The 21,888-nt window shown below is 37.2% G+C and overlaps 2 protein-coding genes across 3 annotated transcripts; both read right to left on the reverse strand.

The window, feature by feature from the left end:
* Positions 1–264: 264 nt before the first annotated feature.
* rel (v-rel avian reticuloendotheliosis viral oncogene homolog) lies at positions 265–7,763 on the reverse strand. Of its 2 annotated transcripts, XM_046868891.1 has the most exons (10): positions 7,685–7,763; positions 7,234–7,254; positions 6,300–6,439; positions 6,051–6,199; positions 5,594–5,685; positions 3,234–3,374; positions 1,555–1,659; positions 1,077–1,292; positions 772–897; positions 265–669 (listed from the first exon to the last, which is right to left on the reverse strand). In XM_046868891.1, exons 1-10 carry the CDS (start codon positions 7,689–7,691, stop codon positions 413–415), a joined length of 1,254 nt encoding a protein of 417 aa, XP_046724847.1. In that variant the 5' UTR covers positions 7,692–7,763; the 3' UTR covers positions 265–412. The 2 variants fall into 2 exon arrangements, with proteins under 2 accessions (XP_046724847.1, XP_046724857.1); XM_046868901.1 differs by lacking the exon at positions 7,234–7,254 and having other exon boundaries at positions 7,685–7,750.
* Positions 7,764–10,986: 3,223 nt separating this feature from the next.
* On the reverse strand, positions 10,987–20,924 carry papolg (poly(A) polymerase gamma). The gene is given in 23 exon segments (XM_046877102.1): positions 10,987–12,236; positions 12,314–12,373; positions 12,549–12,632; positions 12,867–13,075; positions 13,237–13,346; positions 13,468–13,631; positions 13,735–13,859; positions 13,963–14,072; positions 14,216–14,335; positions 14,729–14,782; positions 14,874–14,958; positions 15,147–15,267; positions 15,371–15,443; positions 15,923–15,938; positions 15,941–16,060; positions 16,527–16,616; positions 16,701–16,812; positions 16,890–16,943; positions 17,046–17,155; positions 17,261–17,342; positions 17,423–17,489; positions 18,752–18,919; positions 20,750–20,924. Coding segments are annotated over 23 exon segments (2,250 nt in total). The 5' UTR covers positions 20,767–20,924; the 3' UTR covers positions 10,987–12,137.
* Between the last annotated feature and the right edge of the window lie 964 nt (positions 20,925–21,888).

Consider the following 21,888-nt stretch of genomic DNA (forward strand, 5'->3'; position numbering starts at 1 on the left):
CTTGGTGTTTGATAGATCATGTAGGACTCTGTGCAGTTAAAGAGGGATGAGTTAGGTTCCAACATTGCCAAATTACTTTGACCTTGAGGCTCTTGTTTCAAATGAACACCTGTCTGAGGACCTACTAGGCTATGGAGCATTTCGTTTCTATCCTGACTACATGGATATGTGTAATTCATCCCTATAATCCCTGTGTTTGTTGGCCCATTTTGTGTTCCTGGTGGTTCAAAGTTTTGCCAGATGCTTTCACCAACAGGCATGGTTTCCTTCCTATGATGAGGCTGCTGTGAATGTTGGACACTGTGCTCCAGTTGCTCCTGTCGTGGTGGGATGGCAGAAGCACCTGTGTCAAGAAACTCCAGATCTCTTGGACTCAGTAAGGGAAGGTTGTTTCCACTCTCCCCAGTGTTGCTTAGGGAAGGAGCTGGGTTATGAGGTTAACTGGATTAACCTGTGACATACCCACTCCATTACTGGGCCCGGGGTTGTTGCTAGCAGGGCTGAAGTGAAGTGAAGAACTACCCCATTGACCTTGATTGAATGATCCTGGAGCTGGAGATGCTGAAGTGGATGTCATCATATGTGGGGGCTGATAGGCATTGTTGTACATGATTTGTTGATTTGACCTCATCATACCAGGATGAGGGGGTTTTACATAGGAATTTGGCTCTGTGGAAGAAAATTGCATATACAGTAAGATACACAATAGAGAGTGATGCTTTATAAAAAGAAAAATGTCTAAAAATTGCTGCAAATATTTTAGTTTCTCACCACTTTTAATCCTTGCATTCATCATAGGATTTTGAGTTTTTCTAGTCATAGGGATCTCAGGTTTAAAATTGAAGGACTTCATTACGTTCTCAATTTTTCGCTTCTTTTCTCGACAGCCGTATGGATCTAAAGAAAAGCACACATTATTAGCATACAGCATCTATAAGATTGGGCTCAATGTACATAGTACAGCAACATTAATTTTCACGTTTGATGCCATTGATTTATCCATTTGTGTAAGTTTGCAAAGAGGAATTTGGCTGACATTCTGTACCAAGTGCAAAATGCAAAAAGTGAAAACCTACCTTTGTCATCAGGCAGGTACCTAAACTCCATGGGTTCACTCACTTCCTGGTCAGTTGGGCGACGCAGCTGCATGTGCACAGTGACAGGCGATGTGATGGAAATGTCGCAGTAGGCAGGCGTACGGAAAACAATAGCCACCTGCCTGTGCACATCTGCCTGGGAGAAGGAACCTCTGGCCTCCCAGGTCTGGGTGAAGAAGCGTACTTCTATATCATCTAGTGTGATGAAGCAAGGATGGAAGGATGAAAGATGACTGATGTAATTAAATGTTACATGGAAGTGTAAAGAAAGCATGAGGTTTTATTTTCAATGAATGACTGTTACATGTATGGCAGTTAATTATAGCACAATGAAAAGAGATGAAATAAAAAAAACTGATGGAGAATTAAGCACTGTTGGAAGAATCATCCAAAGTGTGGTTTGGTTCAGGAGTAAATTCTTTTGAGTGTTAATAATACATATACAATCATTTTGTACCTTTTTGGACTTTGTCGCAGAGCAGGAAGATCTCATCACCACCCTTTACACTGCCACTATTTTTGTTGACACGGCAAATACGCAGCTCGGCTGTGTTTGGGGCACCTGTGGAACAGCCAGCGGGAGTGTAGGTTAAAAGTCGTGTTAATTTTCAGGACACAAATGGTACACAAGACCAAAAAATCAAATCAAAGCATGAGCTGTGATCTGAACTCAAATTCCCATCTCCCTATCTGGTTGGGTTCCATTTAATTGATCATGACAAGAAACAATAGCCTATACTCGAAAAAGGGTCGCATTCAGAAATGGAGGCTGACCCACAGTCACTGACAGTTATTCAAAGAAGTATTGAAATTTGTTAAAGAACATCATTAACCCTAACTCTAACCTCGACACTGTGTTATCTTTTCTTTTAGCCTGTGAAAAGACAGAGAGCTTTATTTACAGTTTTATTATTTATTTAAAGTTTTATTTACAAGAACTTGACCTACATTTATAAATTTGTTAACTGTTAACTGCCACAACCACTGTTAGCCATTTACTATAAAAACACTGCAAAGTGTCTAATGCGCGAAGTGTCCACTATTTGTTCCTTTCAAAAATGGTGACTTCACTTGGGAATGACAGCTGCTATGGACAAGCCTTTTTCAAATGCCCTGCGTTGTGCTCATTACTTCAAAAACAGAGCCTCAAAAAATGTCAAACTTTCTGCTATGGAAGGAAGTAAGTGAATTATCAAAGTATACAACAGGGTGGCAGGTCCTGTTTTAGAACATAAGGGTGGGGCCATTTTGCACTTCCTCTTTAAGTGATTTATGTGTATTAAAGTATCTAATTTAAGGAAGTTTATCTAACTAACAGTGGTTTGTACACTATTAATGCCACAACAAAAAGAATCTACCTCACGTGTATTACATACATGTAACACTTTTTTCTTGACTCTGTCTTGCGTTGTCTTACCCAACATGACACTGGCCCATACAGCCCTCTGAAGTGTGGCTTCCGCTTACACACGGTACTCACACTACCTAGCAACTCAGGAAGTGCTAAATGGGGCCATACTCACTTCCTGTAATTTGATAAGTCCTATTTGCTTCTCTGTGACATCTGCAAATTCTAACCCAATTAACTTTTGCTGTAAAGAGACTAATATTATTCATAATTATGCACAATTAAAGACATTCACAACCAATAAGTGATCAAGAACAAGCGGTTTTGCCATATTATTGACTTTTTTAAATAATGTATTTAATGTGTTCTGTGCCATGTTTAAAGTTCAATGGAATATTTCAATAACCAAACCCTGGGTTTTGAAAAAGGTATGTTTACTCATAATTTGACAGTTTAATTCCTGCACACAGACGAACTCTTGTGACCTCTGATGGCAACTGGTTACACCAGAACTAATTTAGTGGTTTTAAAAGCAATGTGGGTCAGTACTTTTTTTTATCTACAAATATAGGTTCTGTAGATTCATGACATATAATTCCATTAAGGTCTACTTTGTTTCCAGGTTGTAGTATGACAAAATGTGGCAATGTGAATACTTAATGTACATAAAGGATAATTCCATTCTTAAAATTTCAAAGCCGGCTAATTGCTATAGGTGTCATAATGAAAACTGACCAAATGTGCCATAATCTTAGTGACTACAGTAGGTGTGTTTTGTGGCAACTCACGGTTGTCATAGATGGGATTAGAGATGATAGGTGGCAGCGCAATGCTGAAGCATCCAGTCTCATCTTGCAGAAAGACCTGAAAACATAGACGCACCACGTTCAGGTCGTATTCCTCCGTCTGCAAAAGCTGCTCCCGAGGAACTGCACATCCAAGCACAAACACAGGCAAACAGATGTTAGTATGCATCATTATTACACTATGTATTATCTCACCACAATAAATGCCAGTGGTGACATAGAGAGCATAAATGCACAACGGCAGATTCTCAGAGCGAGTACAACATTTACCAGCCTCAGTGCAGTCATGCAACAGGCAAAATCTAAACTATCTCAAAGCCTATTAATCTTGAATATCTCTGAGTGACGCCTCTTTCTACGTCATACTGCTGCAAAAGCTACTTAGTGGTATCCCCGGGTAAGTCACTGACATATGCCCACGCACACCGTGTAGACACTTACATCCTACACACAATATATACGTATAAAGATGTTTCTCAATGCGTGCACATTGAGCCCACTCATTCTCTCTTTCAGGAGAGTGTTCAGAGTGGACTCTCCCACCCACTGAGTGTGACGTGCGTCTGACAACCGAGGTGAGGTCACCACAAATGGAAATATCACAGAGAACCAAGAATCAAGAGAGCTCTGAGGACAGATGACGACTCTACAGTGAAGAGGCTGCTAACCTGACGTTCGGAGCTCTGCTTCTGCTCAAACCACAAGGCCTCAAAGAGGAAAAAAATTGAGAGGGAGAGGTGGATAGATATAGAAAGAACACACAGAAAGAGAGGCATATAGAAAAACGGCTTTGTAGACACACTGATATATGAGAGAAAGTAGGAGGGTGAGTGGGCGTAGCGTCAGAGGCAAAGTGTGAAAACGAGGAGGTGATGTGCATGCACAGTTTTTGCATATATGTATGTGTGTAAAGGGTAACACATCGATGAATGCACAAGTCTTGTGGGTGTTCACAGACCAAGCGTTTGGGTGAATGTGGGCAGAAGGGAGGCTAAACTAGGAGACCTACATGACATACCTACACATATCTCCAGCCACTGCTGTCTACACTATTTCACATCTCACTGGGCCTTTTTTTTTACCTCCATCTACATACATATTCAAAAATTAAACAGAAATTAGACAGAAACTAATTTCAATCCATACGGTCACACAGCATGAGTCAAAAAAGGCCAATAACTAATAACAGCATCATTGCTGTCAGGCTCTCTCTTCTACACATGCTCAATCATCCCAACTAATATCAACACTCATTTTACTACAATGACGCAGCCAAGAAATGTGTTTCACGCACAATGTACTTCTATTCTGTTTTTTAACAGATAAGATTTTGTTGCTTTTAGGAAGTAAAAGGCTATGACATGTAATCACTTTAGGAAGCACCCTTTTTTCAGCAGAAGTGAGAGTTGTCTTCAAGTCAAAAGACATGTACAAGAGGAAGTAACGACTGTAGCACTGACCATTCTTTTGATTCTACATTGTCCAAATGAGAGGGTCTGATGCACCTGTCATGTACATAAAGGATTGTTTAAAAGTCCTGATTGGTGTTATGGGATGCTTTCTGTGTCAAATCCTTGGGCCTCATTGATGTCACGATAAGCCATGCTAGCAAAGCGATCCTAAAGAAGTCTTTGTGAAAATGTGCAATCTGATACATGAATTAACTCTCTGTAAAACAGGCTTATGGAGTACCCCATGTCCTGCACATCTTTGTATTTTCCTTGCTCCCAACACACCTGATTCAACTACATTTTTCTATTAAACAGCTCTTCCTAAGGGTGAAGAGGGTGTGATAGAGCAAGGAAAACAGGGGGCACTCCACAACCAGACCTGAGAACTTGTGCTCTATAGGGACAAACCCATGAGCATCATAATGATCCTACACATACATTTTTTAAAATTGTTCCATCAACGACATGCTGACTGTGGCGATGCCTATGTATTCGTTAGTGTGCTTCTTTCAATTATTTTTACATCTTTTTTCTGTGGATTGATAATACACCGAGTAACATAGCTTTACTTTTTGTTGATATTTTAGACAGCATTAATACAGTCCTTCATTCCTGTTCTCAACAAATTTCCCCATGTCACATGCCATGTGACACTGCAGCCAATTGTGCAATGGCGTTACTGAAACGAGAAGTAGTTACTTGTTCTTTCCTGATACCACTGTTGCTTAAACACAAACAGTATAGCAGTAACTGAAAGGATGTAGTGATTGTCATATCTACTAACATACATGATCTGATTCCTTCTGATTTCAATGAATAATGTCCTGTTTAATACCAGAATAGAAGATTTCATAAATGCCATGACATCATTAGAATCTACAAATATCTCACCACTGAAGGGGTTGAGGCCTCTGTTCACTCTTTGCAATATGGCATCCTTGACTTCTCTTCTCCTTACACATTGGATGCCCAGGTTCTGGAAGCTATGAAATAAAGTCACGGTCAAACCAAGCCAATGAAATAGTCAATGCAGTTTGGTGTGTCATGTAACAGAATAGACATTAAGAGTAGTGGACAGTCATTACACATTTTGCATACCAGGGGACTCCCCTTTTGCCAATCTTTCTTAGAAACATTTTGATATTTAACAAAAAATGGACAGACCTTCAGGGGAGAAGTGTTGCTATATGTGTATGGTAAGGTCTGTGACAGTAAGTGGACATAAGCCATTTTTATTTTGAATGTTCATAAAGAAGGGAAGATGTGTTGATCCAAAAACAAAAGTATTACATGGAAACGTATATTATAGAAGGTAAGGTAATAAAAGTAATTCAGACTTCAAACTTACGCAATAACTCTGCGTTCAGGTCCAAATTCAGCTTCGTAATATCCATCCTTGCAGTCCTTTCCCACCAGGTCATGTGGGTGTGGTCTGTATGGCTCATTTTTGGTTACCAATGACACACGTACTTTTCCTCTTACACAGCTGTTCAGAATCTGATGACAAGGAGAAATCAATTTACAAATGTTGAACGCTGCTAAATAAATATGACCAAAAAATTGAGAATCTATACAAGATGAGTTGTATGCTGTATACCTGAATGCTTGGATAAGTTCTATTGTTGTCAGAACTTCTTTCTCCAGGTATACTTCCTGCTGAACGGCCTTCGCACTTATACCTGAAGCGCATGCCCCTTTGTTTGGGTTGTTCAAAGATCTGAACACAGGGCTCTCCCACTAATCGGAAAAAAAAATTATTCAGAACTCAGTGAATGTGTGACTCCAGTAACCATTCTATATAAGTAACTTTAAAAGACAGATCCCCTTGTAAAGCAAAACAACCAGATCTGAGAGAAACCAGTATGCCACAAAGCAGGGAACATGATGCATTTAGTAGAATGCATTAGGTAGATTTTTACAGGTACCGAGAAATACTGCAAAAGAGGCACCATCTAAACATCTGTACATCACAGTGTTTTTTTCCTCAGAAAAAAAAACCCACAGCTGACACCAAATGATTTCCCCCTCCCTACACCTGTCTGTATACACTGCTCACAAGCCCTTTCTGATGTGCGAGTGGACCACAGTTTATGATTATGATTATCACAGACTGTATCACACAGATGTTCTGGCACAGCTGTGCATGGCATAAGACCCTTAGTTACTGCCTCAGTGTTTTCATGTAAATCATCTCTGTCTGTTTTTTTTTTTTCTTTCAGCCAATTGTACAGTCTAGAATATCAACACCACACAGGGTAGCTGATGTCTGAATGTTGGATGCATTGCTGTAAAGCTCTCCATCTGGCACATGCAGAAAGTGTTGTAGAGCAGCAAGTACACACAGCTGACCTCAGTCACATTCACCTGCTCTGCATGCAGGACACAGGGAGAGACCTACCTACCCTACAACCTCAACAAGCCAGCCATAGCTTTTTTTTTTTTTTTTTTTAAAGGAGGGAAGTAATAGGCAAACAAGCAGGAGGTTTAAGCAAAGGAGACATTCGACATATCAGGAGCAGTTATTAACTTACTGTTCAGTACAGCGAAATGAGCTGTGCAAGAAAAGACGAGAGAAAATCAGTACGGGGTAAGACACAAGCGCACAATTTGATCATGACTCTGCTAATGGGAACTTGAAGTCGAAAGCAGTTGACAGATGTTCCTCATTTTGATTTCCTTCTGCACATATGTCTGCCATGAATTTTCACTGATTTTTTTTTTATTCTTTACAGATCTTTTTATATGGACCGACGTTACATTTTCAGTATCGTTTGTGATCTAAAACAATTCGCTTGAATATGATTTTTGTGAAAGCCATTCAGTTGTGAATGAATATTATTATTTCAATTTCAATAGCGACAAATCAGGTCAATTAGTTCATTTCAGTATCCATGATATGATGTAAAGCGTAACGGTAATTATACTGATTAATCATTACTAATATAATAGAGATATAAAATCATTAAATAATCTCGTACTTACCATCCATTTCTGTGGACACCCTGACAGCAGCTTATAGTGCGTGCGTCTCAACTCAAGTGAATGAAGTGACGAATGTATTCAGCAGTGACGTTTAAGTATAGAAGTGTCGTTCGCGAAAGAGTCGACTCTAGGAACCGACTTCGAAGAGCCGTTCTAAAGAACACGAGTCAATCATGAAATGTTCACTGATCATTCATGGCCACTCTGCATTCAAATTATCAGATACTGACATGATATTATACCAGTGGCAGTATATAAGGGCAAGCAAGGCCTTCTCTGCTCAGCCTAAACTCTATTGTTCAAATATATTTTTTCCACAAATATTTATTACATCATTCCCAGTGGTCTATTACTTTTATTTCATATCTTTCATTTTGATTACATTACTTCTGGTAGTGTATGTCTTTATCCAATCATATTTCAGCCATCATGAGTTGTCAAAACCAAAGAAATCTACCTTGAGGCCTTCAGAATCAACAGTGCAAGCACCCATAGCTTGCAACACATGACAATGAAACTGTTGTTTTTACCAATCAGATTTTGATTTGGCAACATCAGGGTCATCTAGCAGGCAAACACTAATGTCTGTATTTTCATGTCCTTTGATTGGATGGTCAGAGAGCGCAGTAGTCAGCGTTTGCAAACTGCATCTGTAGCAAATTGCACAAGCTCAAATATATTCACGTGGATTTAATAGCTGTTTTTTCATTTCACAATGGCTGACAGAGGAGAAAATTTTGATTTGATCGTAGATACACTTACAAGGACATTTAGAAGATGAACTTAAAAAAAAGCAGGACATTGTGAAGAAAGGTCGGCTTTAACAGCTCAAAACTGTTAAGCTTTTTAAAGAATAGTTTTTTTATGTTTTCTTTCCTGTAGAATTTGCACTAACAACCCACAATTTGCCTTCATTTAAATCCTTTAGGAAAATTGTGATTTTATGTTTGTGTTTGAGGAACTGTCATTTCATGAGGTTATTATTGGTGTTTCTGCTGGCGATGAGGTATGCCGGCTGTGTAGCTGTGGCTGCAGTTAAAATGTATCTATTATGTTTCTTGCTTTAGTAGACATTCATTCTCACTGCAAGCCATACATGTCTGTAATGCAGCCCACTGTTATACTGGTTTTCTGAATAATATTTATGGTTTCTATAGCCATGGTGTTATAATGATGGTATTAAAATGATGGTATTAAGAGGTGGATTGATTCAGGTAGAACACCTCCAAAGGCCTTTGCGTGAAATGCCTGGACCGCCACTGGATTATGTACAACCCAAAGCACCATTCTTAAAACTAATTTAAAATACAATTAGTTGCTACAGTTTAGAGATGCAAGAGCCAGGCCTTGTACAAAACTAATGTGTAGCTGTGCTCTCTGGGTGGTCAGTCTGCGCTGCTGCTAGAGTGTAAGTGTGATGTATTGAGGAGGCAAATATCAAACAGATATGAAAGACAAACAGTTGTGAATTTTGTTTCATTTTAGTTTAGAGCAGACACAATAGCATAACAATACGCCATAGTCCGTCAATAAATCAATGCAAGTATGGAGTACAATATATATATTTTTTTGCATTAAGTAAATTGTTTTATAAAACACAATAAAATTAAATAAAAAATACATTAGATTACCACAAAGAACAATACATTTACTAGAACTGGAAAGAACCAAAGGAATCGGTTCTTTTTTTGGGCTGAACCAAGTGCATTGACTCTATTTAAAAAAAAGAACACTGCAATAACGTCGTTTTGGGAATTCCCCAGCTTAAAGCACCGCCCTTTTATTCAAAACCAATCAGAATAAAGTATAGTCCAAAATAACACGCCTACTGATTACACCTCTACTTCACAGACGCTTAAATGTGTTGGATTCCTGAAATGTAAGGAAAACATCACTACAAAGGATCATAAGTGGCGAATCAATAACCTGTCCCAAAAGCAAGTGGAAAATAAACTCGGACACAAATCACTTCATTTAAAAAAAAAAAGAGAAAGAGACTAACAATGATTTGGAAATTTATAATGACAAAATTAATCCAATCTAGTATATTTAATCCTATTAGGTTTATTAGCCATGAGACTCTCTAAAATGTATGCACTGAAACGTAAAATGATGTAAACATTATGCAAAATCTAAAAAGGAATGATGTCGTTGGACCGCTTCTTCGTCATCTTGAAGGGTATTCCCCCTAAAACGTCATTCGCCTACTCGGAGAAATGGGAATCTCCCAGAAAAACGAGAACAAGGAAGTTAATTCAGACAATAGAAAAATAAACAGAAAGGGATTCGCTGACACATAAAAACTAAATGAACACAGCAATAAACACAGTGTATTACTATATATACATTTTTTTCCGAAGGGAAGTAATTGACCTAAATATGCGTCGTCTACAATGTCAGACTACAGTATTGATCAGCAAGTCACACTATTGGGCAAGCAGAGGTACGGTTATGAGGCAGGGATATTGGATTCAATTGGTGAATTTATTATACAAATCAATTTGATTCATATTTTGCTAAGCCATTTTAAAAATGAAACCTTTGATTCGGGAGTGAACTTCAGCTACGGCAAAAGTATACACATTATATCTGATACAAACTCGCCAGTGCATTCGCTACTCAACCTTCTTTTTGACCGAAAAAGAAAAAAAAAATAAAATTCTGGGTAACTTTGAAAGACAAATTGCCAGAAACAGAGGCATCACACGCCTCCGAAGCTCATCTGAATTAACAACCAGCAGTAAATGGTACAAATCATAAAGAGATACTAATTGAAACTAATCAGACGAGCCCATTCTAGGCAAAAGTATAATGAGGAAATGGACACATCCAAACAGCAGTCAACAATGTCGTACACAGTTTTTGCTGTTTGTGTAACATACATGGCTTACTTCCGAAATGGCCGACAAAAGGGAGCAAGACAGGAGGATTCCAGCAAACTTCCTATGAGGAAATGAATGTGTGTGCAGCACAATGGAAATTACAGAGCATATAAACATACATGTGCAGTAAAGACATTAGACGTTATGGGGTTTTGTAACTTTTTTATGGTCTCAGTTTTAATGAGGCATAATACATTATATACAAAAATACGTATTGAAATAGAACTTTTGCCCTACCAAAGAAAAAAAAAGGATGTGTGTGTATATATATAGTTTGTATTTTCCACAAAAACAAATTAAACACAAAACGTCGAACCTGTTTGTGGAAATAAGGTTTTAAGAAATCTCAATCTGCAATGCCTGCAATATAAAAGTTACTGGTACAAATAAGCAAATAAATAAGGTGAAGGAAACCCCAAATGAGTAGCAAGCCTCGTTTTTAATACTTTTTTTTTTTTAAACTGTACATCTGTGGGGAGAGCAGAGGTTTGTGGAAAGAAAGAAACAAAAAAGGAAAAAGAAGAGGGGGGGCATTTGAGAAACACTCTCCATTTGTCTCTTTTTGCTGAAAGTAATATGCTGCTGCCAACGAAACCTCCATGGGAGGCGCAGGGGTAGAGCCCCAAAGTCAGGAATAAATCACACACACACACACACACACACACACACACACACACACACACACACACACACACACACACACACACACACACACACACACACACACACACACACACACACTCACACACACTCACACACACTCTTCGCTCATACTGCAATAATATAATTTTTAACAAAACACAAACCTAACATGGCCTGCTCTGTCCAGCCTGGCCTTACAGACAATATCCAACCTCAGCCTTTACACTGTGTAGCAGGTTGAGTAAATACATAAGTGCTAGGTCAGTGGATTTATCAGTAAATAGGTCTAATTTTGGATAAAGCAGGCCCACTTAAGTACCACTCAGCCTTAATAAACATCCTAATCTAAACACTTTTCGAATTCATGGCAATCATAGCAAAAGACTGGAAACTGGGGCAGTGGTTAAGATAAGGGGAGGAGAGAGAGAGAGGGGAGAAAAAGAAAAGAAAAAGGTGAGAGGGTAAGGGGGACTCTTACACAAACTTTTTTTTTTGTTTTAACTTTTTTTGTTAGTAAAAACTACAATAGAATGGTATAGAAAGATTAACAATGACTAAAGACATTATATACAAACTACATCTACTGTACAATATACATTTCAAAACACGCTCAGTTAGGTGCCCACTTAGCAAGTATTTGACACATTGAGGCAGTATACATATATAATATGGAAAAAAAAAAAACAAACAAAAAAAAAACAAACATGGTCTAATACTTTATACTGATAATGTTTTACAATGTCTCAAGGAAGATCAGATGAGCACCTGTGGTAGCCTGAAATTAAAAGCATTAATGCTGTCCACAGTTTCTGGCTCTCTCAAGTAGCCTCCAGGTATACAATCTGAATGATGGTAAATTAAGATGAAAAGGAAAAAAATAAATCCTGGAATGGCTGCCACATTAACCATTACCTACGGAGAGTTCACTGCTATCGGTTAAGGGTGAGTCTGATTGAGTTCTTAATGACACGCAAATTGCTTGTAGGTACTGGAGAGGAAGCGTCTGGCAGTTCTTTACTGGGTAGCCTCTGTAAAGACAAGCATACACATTATACAATCAACTTTATTATCCAATGTGTGACAGGGATCCTGACATGCCAAATACCTGTGTCCTTGATGTATCGATAGTGGGAATGGGCATAGGCTTTGTAATTGAATGACCCTCCTGTTCAGAAAAGATTTTATTGAAGAGATAAGACTTCGAGATTTGATTTACATAAAATACTTTGACATACTTGTTCCCCCCTTGTTTTTAAGTACATGCACAAATCAGTAAAGGTTCACCATAACTTATCAAATAAAACTGTATATAGGACAGTAACCTGATAAGCTACACTTACTGATGCTGGGTCATCTACTGTTTCCTGGCCATTAGGGGAAGGTGGGTATGGTTCTTTAAAGTTATAATCATCAGCAAACACTTGCTGTAAAAAGAAAAAAACAATTAAAATCACAAAATTAAATATGGATATTTTAGTCATTAGGTTTCGAGGAATAACCAAAGAGATAAAAAGTAAACATGGAAATTCAAGTGAATGTGTCAGAACACTTACTGCAAACTAAAATAAAAACAAAAGACAAATCAACTATGGATCCAAAAGTATAACCAGTAAACAATTTACAGCATACAAAAGTTTGGATAAACGTGAGAAACTTACCGGCTCTGTGTCTTTTAGTTTCTTGTGTGGCTCCTCCAGTGAAGGGGAGTGGGGTCTCTTAGGTGCAGCTCCATTCAGGCCGTTAGTCAGGTCAGACGAACTGGTGTTGGGCGGGCTCATACGAGGCATCACGTTTCGGCCCACCACAGTGGGAATGGTGCTCCCTGCAACGGGCACTGTGTGCTTGGCCACCTGTGCGACTGATGTCTCTGAGGTAAGAAAGGGGTAATTACTTGGCAAGACCATACATACTGAATATGACCCCTATTTGAAGTGAGGATAAAAATAATTTCTTTATGGGCTAAACAATAAGTACATTTATTCATTCTGTTCCATAAATAAAAGGAAAATATGGACACAAGAAACTTACTTGTTCCAATGACTGGAATGGACATTCCTGGCTCATTCTTTGGAGGAGACACCTCCGGGGATGGCGAGCTATCCACAAACATGGGAACTGAAGGCTTGGATGGAGTACTGCTATTTAAAAGAGCAGACAAGAATAGTCAGAGAAAGGGTCAAGACAGGAAAACCAAAGGACACAAAAATTCAGAGTAACAATGCTTAATATAAAGACAAAACCACCTTTGCTTAGAATTACCTGTCGTCAGGTGTGGAGGCTGACTTGAAACTTTTACTAATTGGGGTCGGAGAGCTGAACGGGGTGCCTGTATCTGTGTCTCTGGAACTGTCCAGCTGACTTCCATCCAGTGAACAGCGTTTAGATCCACCACCATTTGAACTGCGATTAAGATCTCCCAAGCTCTGAAAATTTGTTAAAAATCACATTACTTAGTGTGAATTGTACAACACCAAGTCATCATTATGAATTTAATAATTGTCACGCTCATTTTCAGAGAACGCCTACCTTCTTCTTGCCTCTGTGCACAAGTTCCGCAGGCAGGTATTGATGTAGCTGCTTCTTCTTGACATGCGTGGCTTCAATAGTCATTCCGTCCTTTAACATGTTAATGTTACTGGCTTGCCTGTAGACTGCAAAAAATAGCAGAGGTCAGCCAAACCAATCCTTTTAACAACTTTATCCAAACCATGTAAACTACAATGAATATATACACAGCAAAACGAAAAGAATTACCAGTGTCTGTAAAGGACTGGATGTCGTAGGTCAGATCAATGTTCACACAGTCTGCATTCTCCAACTTTTTGAAAATTAATCCAATGAACCACATCGAAACAAAGTCATTACTGTAAAAACAAGTTGACAGTAAAGCTTAACAAGCAAGCATATGATATGGTTAATATATCTAATGCTTTGTGCCTTTTCTACACAAGTGGAGCCCACAAGCATTTATTTGGTATAAATTTTTTTTTTACATAAAGATACTCACTCATTGCGACTCTCCTTCGACCAGGGAAAAGACTGTGGATTCACATGAGCAAGTGTGATGTATTCATTTCGCTCCAAATTGCCAACCAGCACTCTAATCTTTGACTCTACCAGCCCAACCCTAAAGAAAGCAGATTAACACATGATTGTCCACTAAGTGTTAGTCTCTTCTGACTGTGGATGGGTAAACAGCTAAAAGTTTTTTTGAATCCTCATAACACTGAAGAACAGCGGGAACAAAAATAAATAAAAACAATTACAGCCACAAACTGTATATAAAACACATACCAAACCATTAATTTAGCATTGCAAAATGCTTTGAGTTGCTTAAAATAACCCTCTTTCGTGGAAGTTTCTAAAATTGATTCTTAAATGCAGTACAAATAGTTAAAAAAAATTACAAAAAATATTTAAATCAAAATAACTATCACAATCTGATAATTGCACAAGGACCAATGTCAAAATGAAATTACATAACTTAATTAAAACTATAATAACAGTCGAAAAACATTACCATTCGAGGTGGTTCTCTTCAGTTGAGGCGCTGGCAGTGAGCACAATATAATGTCTAATAACACAAATGAGTAATGAGATTGCAGTATCTATCAGTATTAGAATATCCTTATTTTCCTTATATTAGCTGTACTTTTTATACATACTTGTACTTTTGAAAAAAGTTTGGTGGCTCGAACAACTTGGACCATTCAGCCTTCCCCAGTAGGATTTCATCTGTAACTGTAAGGCCTGAGAAAAGAAAACAAATGTAAATATCTGGTAAATAAGATTTAGAGCTTTCAGGAGTCTGATATATAGCCATAGAATCATTTTAAAATTCTAAGTATAATAATGCAATCAAGTCACCATAATTATGAGCTAGTAAATTTGTTTTTCCCAGTTGTTCTGGAGGAAAATGTCATTGCTTAAAAACAAACCATATTTGAACTCTTCGCTCATGATGGTGCGGGTGGAGGTGGACACGTTGTAGGTAGAGTTTTGCTGGGGATATGCAGGTGTGATAATTGGCATCAAATGGTACCTGTCTGATGGGTTAACCTAATGGCAGAACAGGTAATAATCTGAGAGGGTGGAATATGAAATGTGTTCAAGTTTCCATTCTTAGTCTCTGCATGTCCTTGTTTATCAAAAACACACTTACCCGCGGGTCCCAGACTGGCAGATTCAAGTTACTGTCTTCAGGTTGCTTTAAAAGGACAGGATTTGGCCACTCCCTTATGAGCAAAAAAATTATTCTGTTAAATAAAGTCCAGAATCCTCCTTTACATAAATTATACAACAAACCATGGATAAAATGACCACAATCTTTCACCATTTCCAGGTAAACAAATATTCAAGTGACCTTCATTTATGATACTAGTTTTACAATTCAGGAAAAATAAATTTGATGAAGAATCATTATGACTGTAAAGACGCCTAACCTTCTCTATAAAATCGAATGTATAAAAAAAAACCTGCCATTTTGTCTGCATAAAAGCCAAATACATCCAAAATTGTGTTGAACATAACATAAACAAGGCATGTGACCCATTGTTTACACTTAAAAACTCCATACTTCGATTTATGAATAAATAAAATTAATTCTAAATGTTTTGTTCCCAGGAACAATAAATTGAACGACTGGTGTTGATTGAGAGCTACGTGTGTACATACAGCATTTGAAACAAATGAGCTTCTTGGCTCAGATTTTTACCATTTGGAAAAGACAAGAAGAATTTGTGCACAAGTGTGGCCGCCACAGCGTTTGGGTAAAGCTGACAGGTTCTGGCCACCAGCATGGCCCAAGACACCCCACCCAGGAAACCAAGCATATTGGAGTAAATTCCTCGACCTGGCAAGAATTTAAAAAGTAAGAATTAAAACTAAATAAGGTGATGAATTAAAAAATTATGTTGTGCATCAAACAGTTCATGGATAATAAAAACATACTTAATTTATGAAAATAAATATACAATCTCACTCCTGAAATTGCAAGCAACAAAAAGTTTTCATAGATTCAAGTAGCCGGGAAACTTTACATAAGTAGTGTTCTGACGCCCCCAAGTGGATATTAACAGAATTGTTGCAGAAAACGTTTTTTTACTATTGGTAAAGTGACTGGCAAAGTACAGGGCAGATAGTATGGCATGCATATCAAAATATATATGCCTTAAAAACCTGTCTCTCTGTCTGAGATATTTAGTGGGATATATAAATGTGACAAACAAGACCAAATACAACTCTAAAGTCTGGAAGGAAAAAAAAAAAAAAAAAAAAAAGAATTGGTAAAAGAACAAACCCAAACAATTAATACTTACGCTTAGCCCACAGTTTGATGGCCCGCAGAGTAAGTCTAAAGTTCTCTTTGTTGGGCACCAAATACAGGATTTCATCAGTGACACGACAACCTGCAACACATGGCATTCAGTGAAAAGGCAAAAGGACAACTAAAAATAGACAAGGTTAAGAATGCTGAAAGGACAAAGTATTACCGTTTAAACTGCGAATACATCTAATATCCAGGTTTCTGAGCAGAGAATCACCTCTAAGGTCCAGGTTATCTGGGATAGACTGCAGGGCAAGTCTGGCAAAAAGAAGATCAATCTGTGAAAGGAGAGGTAATGGTTAAAAAGTGAGAATATTTTTTACATTTTTACAAAGTTGAAAATATCCTTATTTACCTCAATGCCATCAAACTTGAATTTGATCACTGGTACAAATGCATCTTCTACAGCCTAAAATAGAAATATATAAATAAATAAAACAGACCAAGTTGCAAATATGGAGAAGTTGTGCACAGTCAAATAAATGAAGACAGCATAAAGAGGAGTCTTTACCCGTAAGTCCTTGATCTCATCATGCTGTTTCAGTTTTTCAAAAAACGATGTGAAAAAATCACTCCTTTCAACATGTCGAGGTGCCACACACAAGGCATCAATATCAGCGCCTGCATAAAACATTTGCACAGATTTAACTAGAATTAATTTCTGCCTTAAAAGTACAAAACCTGAAAAAGATGCTTTTTATGTCACTAATCAACAATCAAGGGTACCTTTTGTGTGCACTCCCAGTCTATAGGACCCAAAGGTAAAGATTTTGCCCCCAACATTTGCTACAGCTGAAGGTGGCAGATTCTGAAACAGGAAATCTCCTTTAAATTTACTCTCTAATTCAGTGACAAACACATGATGAAAGATAGGCAGGCAAGGTTTACCTTTGATTCACTGATATCTGCAATCCACTCTTTAACAAACGAATTCAGTTTACCAAGAACTGCAAGCCTGTAACAATTTAAAACAAATTTATTTTGTTTACAATATAAACAGATCAGAACACTGTAAATGCAACACCAACTGTGTACTTGGTTGGAACTTTTTTATTTTCTAATCCTAAGCTTTCTATTATATGTTAATAAAACATGGTTCTCTGTCAAAGATTCATGTCCTCAGTCAAATAAATGAGAAAATTGAGTTAATCATCTTATACATAGAAGGACCATTTTCACAATACAAAAACACAAAAATGAATGGAAGAAGGGGGAAAAAAAATATAAAAAAAGTATGTGTGTGTATATATATATATATATATATATATATATATATATATATCTATATATATATATATATATATATCTATATATATATATATATATATCTATATATATATATCTATATATATCTATATATATATATCTATATATATATATATTATATAGATAGATAGATATAGATAGATAAATAAACTTAAATCGCACATTTTTTATCTGTTTTAAAGATAAATTAATACTTTTCACATTTTTAATAGTCTAATCAACATGGGCATAGACAAATATGGATGATTTATGCAAATGTATGTTTATGATTAGTGAAACCAAACGCAACATAGAGCATAAAGACAAAATATTCTTGTAAATGTTTAAAATAGTTATGGTGTTTTAAATTACGCAAGTCATCAGGACACCAAAAGGAACTTTTATGTTTCCACAATGGGGTGTTTTAATAGCCAGACGTGTGGATCATTTATGTGCTTGTTTTGAGACTTGAAGCATCAGCAAAAATGTTTAGCAATTAAAAAAAAATTTTATCATCATTTTTATTTATATCTGAGTAAAGAAAGGATGTGAATACATTTCTTGCATTGAATGTTTAATATTTATTTATTTATATTTTTAATAAATGGTCAAACAAATGCATGCTGCACTAATCTCTCGCTAATAAAATGGGTGTCGTTAATAATTAGCATTAATGCGGGATTAACGCGTTAATTTTGACAGCCCTAATTACAACAGATCTTGTTTAAAAAGCCTACATAAAATCAGTTAAAAAATATGCAACATTTTTTTTACATGCAACTGAAAAAACTTAAATAAACGTGGGGGGAAAAAAGCTTGCCATAAATGAGTATTTATTCCGATGGATACAGCAGCATTGGTGATCTGGCTAATTAATTATTTGAGATGACTAGTCAGATTATTTGAAAGTGATCGTTGATTTCCTATTATGAATAAGTGAATATTTGTTGTCACCATGGTGATCACACTCACCTGTGATTAAGCTCATCTTCATCCTCAAACACTCCAAAAGGTTTCATAGCCTCCATGAGTTTCTGAGTGTACATATGGTCAATATCCCGGGGAAAGGCCAGGCTGATTGAGGATGTGATGCCATAGTGTTTCTGAGGCTGCTGCCCACCAAGCATATTATTTCCCGAACTTTTTAGATGGGAAAAGATAAATTGAAACAAAAAAGAAAATGTACAACTGAAGGACAGAAATCATCAGGATTGAAGATATTTTCATAGCACATGATATTTACAGGTTATCTATTTAGCCAGTTTCTGCGATTCAAAAGTTCTGTTTTCCCTTTTAAAGTTCATTAGAAGTAACAATTTAATAAATAAACAATAAGAAAATGGCTTTAAATAAATTCCAATGAGCTACTTGGTGCTGCTGGTTACAATTAGCTGGCATTACAGAAATGCTGAAAATGCTTACAATAATTCTGGAAGAGTTCTGGCTCAGGTCTGATGTTAACAAATTATCTTGACATCAGACTTTACATTAGCAGCACTAGACAAGACTGGACAATGAATCGCCAATTTCTAAAAAAAAAAAAACAAACAAACAAACAAACAAAAAAACCCTAACAATTTTTAATTTTTATAGCAACACAGTTCTGGTGCCACTGTTAAACGGATTTTGCAACTCCCTCTCCCTGAACTCCCATAAACAATACCACAGTAACAGTTTCTCAAGGTAGAGGACAAGAACCACACAGAGAACCCTATTGCTGTATAATCCTCCATTGTTACAAGTGTTGAACATTGTTACCACTGCTGTCTATCCTAGCTTGTTTGTATGTTCATCATACACAAAGGCCAAATGCACAGAAGAACATGGAATTGGCATCCAAACTTAAACAGAACAACTGTCTATTTTAAGCAGTGTGGTGATTTTCCTCAGTCTCTCTCTCTCTCTCTTCTCAAAGAAAATAAATAAATTGGGGTCTTTTTTCCAAATAGACTTGATCAATATCCCGCTATACATGTAATTGAGAGACATGTAAAAACATTAAGTATTCTAGAGTTTTGAAGTAGATCAGTAATAATACGAATACAAGATTAAACCATATTTGTGATAAAATGCTTGTCAGACAGACGATATTCAAGATTGAAGTGGCAACCTTTAATCACCTAAAACTAAGAAGTGCTCATTACACTCAAGAATAGTTATATATGTTTATCAGCAATGGATTCATAGTGCACTTGTTGAATGTTGACTCAAATAAAAATAATAAAAATAAAACAACAAGAACAAGTGAATTGCAGGGCACTCATTAACAACTCAAATGGCTATGGCACTTATGACACTGAATCAGATATGATGCACCAAGAGCACCAGTCTATCAGAATAACATCCCTATAATAATCGCACACCCCATTAGGTAAATACACTTCCGGCTAACGATTCCGCTTTGAGTTCGGGGAATAATAATGCTAGTCTAAGTCAATAGCTAATGAATGGTCGGTCCCTGGCCACCAAGTTGGTGTGAATGCGTTTGAGAAAAATCTGTCCTCGCTAAAACGCAGACACATAAGCCACTACGATGCAGTTCATTTATCAACGACCAGGTGCAAAACACTGACTAAACCTGGTGGAGAATTGGGTTACGTTGGTCCGCTAGCTCTCCACAGACACAGTATTGCTGCTCCTGGACTGCTAACCCCAACTGCTCTCTTCAAGCTACCGAACTTAGCGCGCCGTTTGGTAAACAAATCAACACGAGCTCATTTGAGCACAAGTTCAGCAGGACTTATGCCATTCCACATATTATGCTCAATCAATTCTATTTCCCCTGCTTAGAGAATTTACCACGAAAACGCCATTTTCAACTAAAGGACGTTTTCGTTGTTGATGTTCTACCTGCTAAACACGCTAGCTAACACAAATATGCTAGCTTGCTCCCTATCTTAGCCACGACTATTACAACACCCAAAGAGTAATGCACAACAAAAAACCAACTGCTGCAAGATTCGGACTTACGCTGACATTTCTTTCATGACCCTTCGTAGAAAATACAATATATGTATATTTTTAAATCAAACTTGAAGAAACCATAAACTCAGCTAACAGCAGCCCCGTCTCTTTTTATAACAATAGTTGGACTCCAATATGGCGCCCACCGGCCAACGGTATCCCGACAGGCTTTGCGCAAGCACCAAGTCCTCTTTACTCTGCTGCACCGGAAACGCCTTGGAGTCAGACGATACCACGGTCACGTGATTGTAGAGAAGGATAAGGGCGAGTTGGACAGATGTGCTTGATTTGTGTACATATAGGAACCTCATGCTTCATACCACATGTCTTACTTGGACACACCTAAATCTAAAAAGGGCAAAAACTATTGGCTAGATAGTATAATATTTTTTTTTTAAATTTTGTAGTTACTTAAGAACAATTGCTTACAGTGCCTACTCTTTCGCTGCATTGCGCTATTTAACTTTAGAAAAATAATATTATTCCGACAATTCCATCAACCCGCAATATTAGTATTAACAGGAACAGAGAAAAACAATCAAACAAACAAGGTGAAAGACCATGAAACATATTCTAAAGGCAATGATTTCACTACTATATTTCTCTTCTGTCATCTACGCATGTCTACTGTTTATTCAAGTTGCAATGTTCCTGTCCCTCCTGCTGTGTTGTTGTTTTTTTGGTCTAATTTTCAAATGGCAAAAAAAATTAAATGCTGTACCAGGTTTAGTGTGAAATAGAAAATGTGATACTTCAAAATTGTGCCAAAATTTCAAAGAACCTTTATGTCCGAAATGGAATCTTTTTAAAAAACAAACAAAGAAAACGTGCCATTCATTCATCTTAGAAACACTGAATGTGACCCTTAGATTAGACATGGTCTGTTGCAGTCACATGTTCACCCACTCACACCTAAGGTAAATATTATACTTTCCTGTTGCTTTGCAACCATGTCCCATTTAGAAATGACTGAGTGAAAACTTTGAATTTGTAAAATTAATCTTAATGACATCTTGACACTAATTCAGTTTTCTTCCTTCCATCCTTTCCTATAAGAAAGCGATAACATTTTTCTGATTTTCTAGAATACGGTGGACAATACATTTTGCAGAGCTGCAACAGAAAGATCACAAGATCGTCATGGC

The sequence above is a fragment of the Silurus meridionalis genome, chromosome 2, assembly GCF_014805685.1.
Source record: "Silurus meridionalis isolate SWU-2019-XX chromosome 2, ASM1480568v1, whole genome shotgun sequence".
Taxonomy (NCBI): domain Eukaryota; kingdom Metazoa; phylum Chordata; class Actinopteri; order Siluriformes; family Siluridae; genus Silurus; species Silurus meridionalis.

Coding starts and splice junctions, on each gene's coding strand:
- rel (XM_046868891.1), bottom strand. Junction 6,440..7,233: donor TCATTTCGCTGTACTGAACA/GTAAGTTAATAA, acceptor TTTTCCGATTAG/TGGGAGAGCCCTGTGTTCAG. Junction 898..1,076: donor GTACCTGCCTGATGACAAAG/GTAGGTTTTCAC, acceptor GCTTTTCTTTAG/ATCCATACGGCTGTCGAGAA.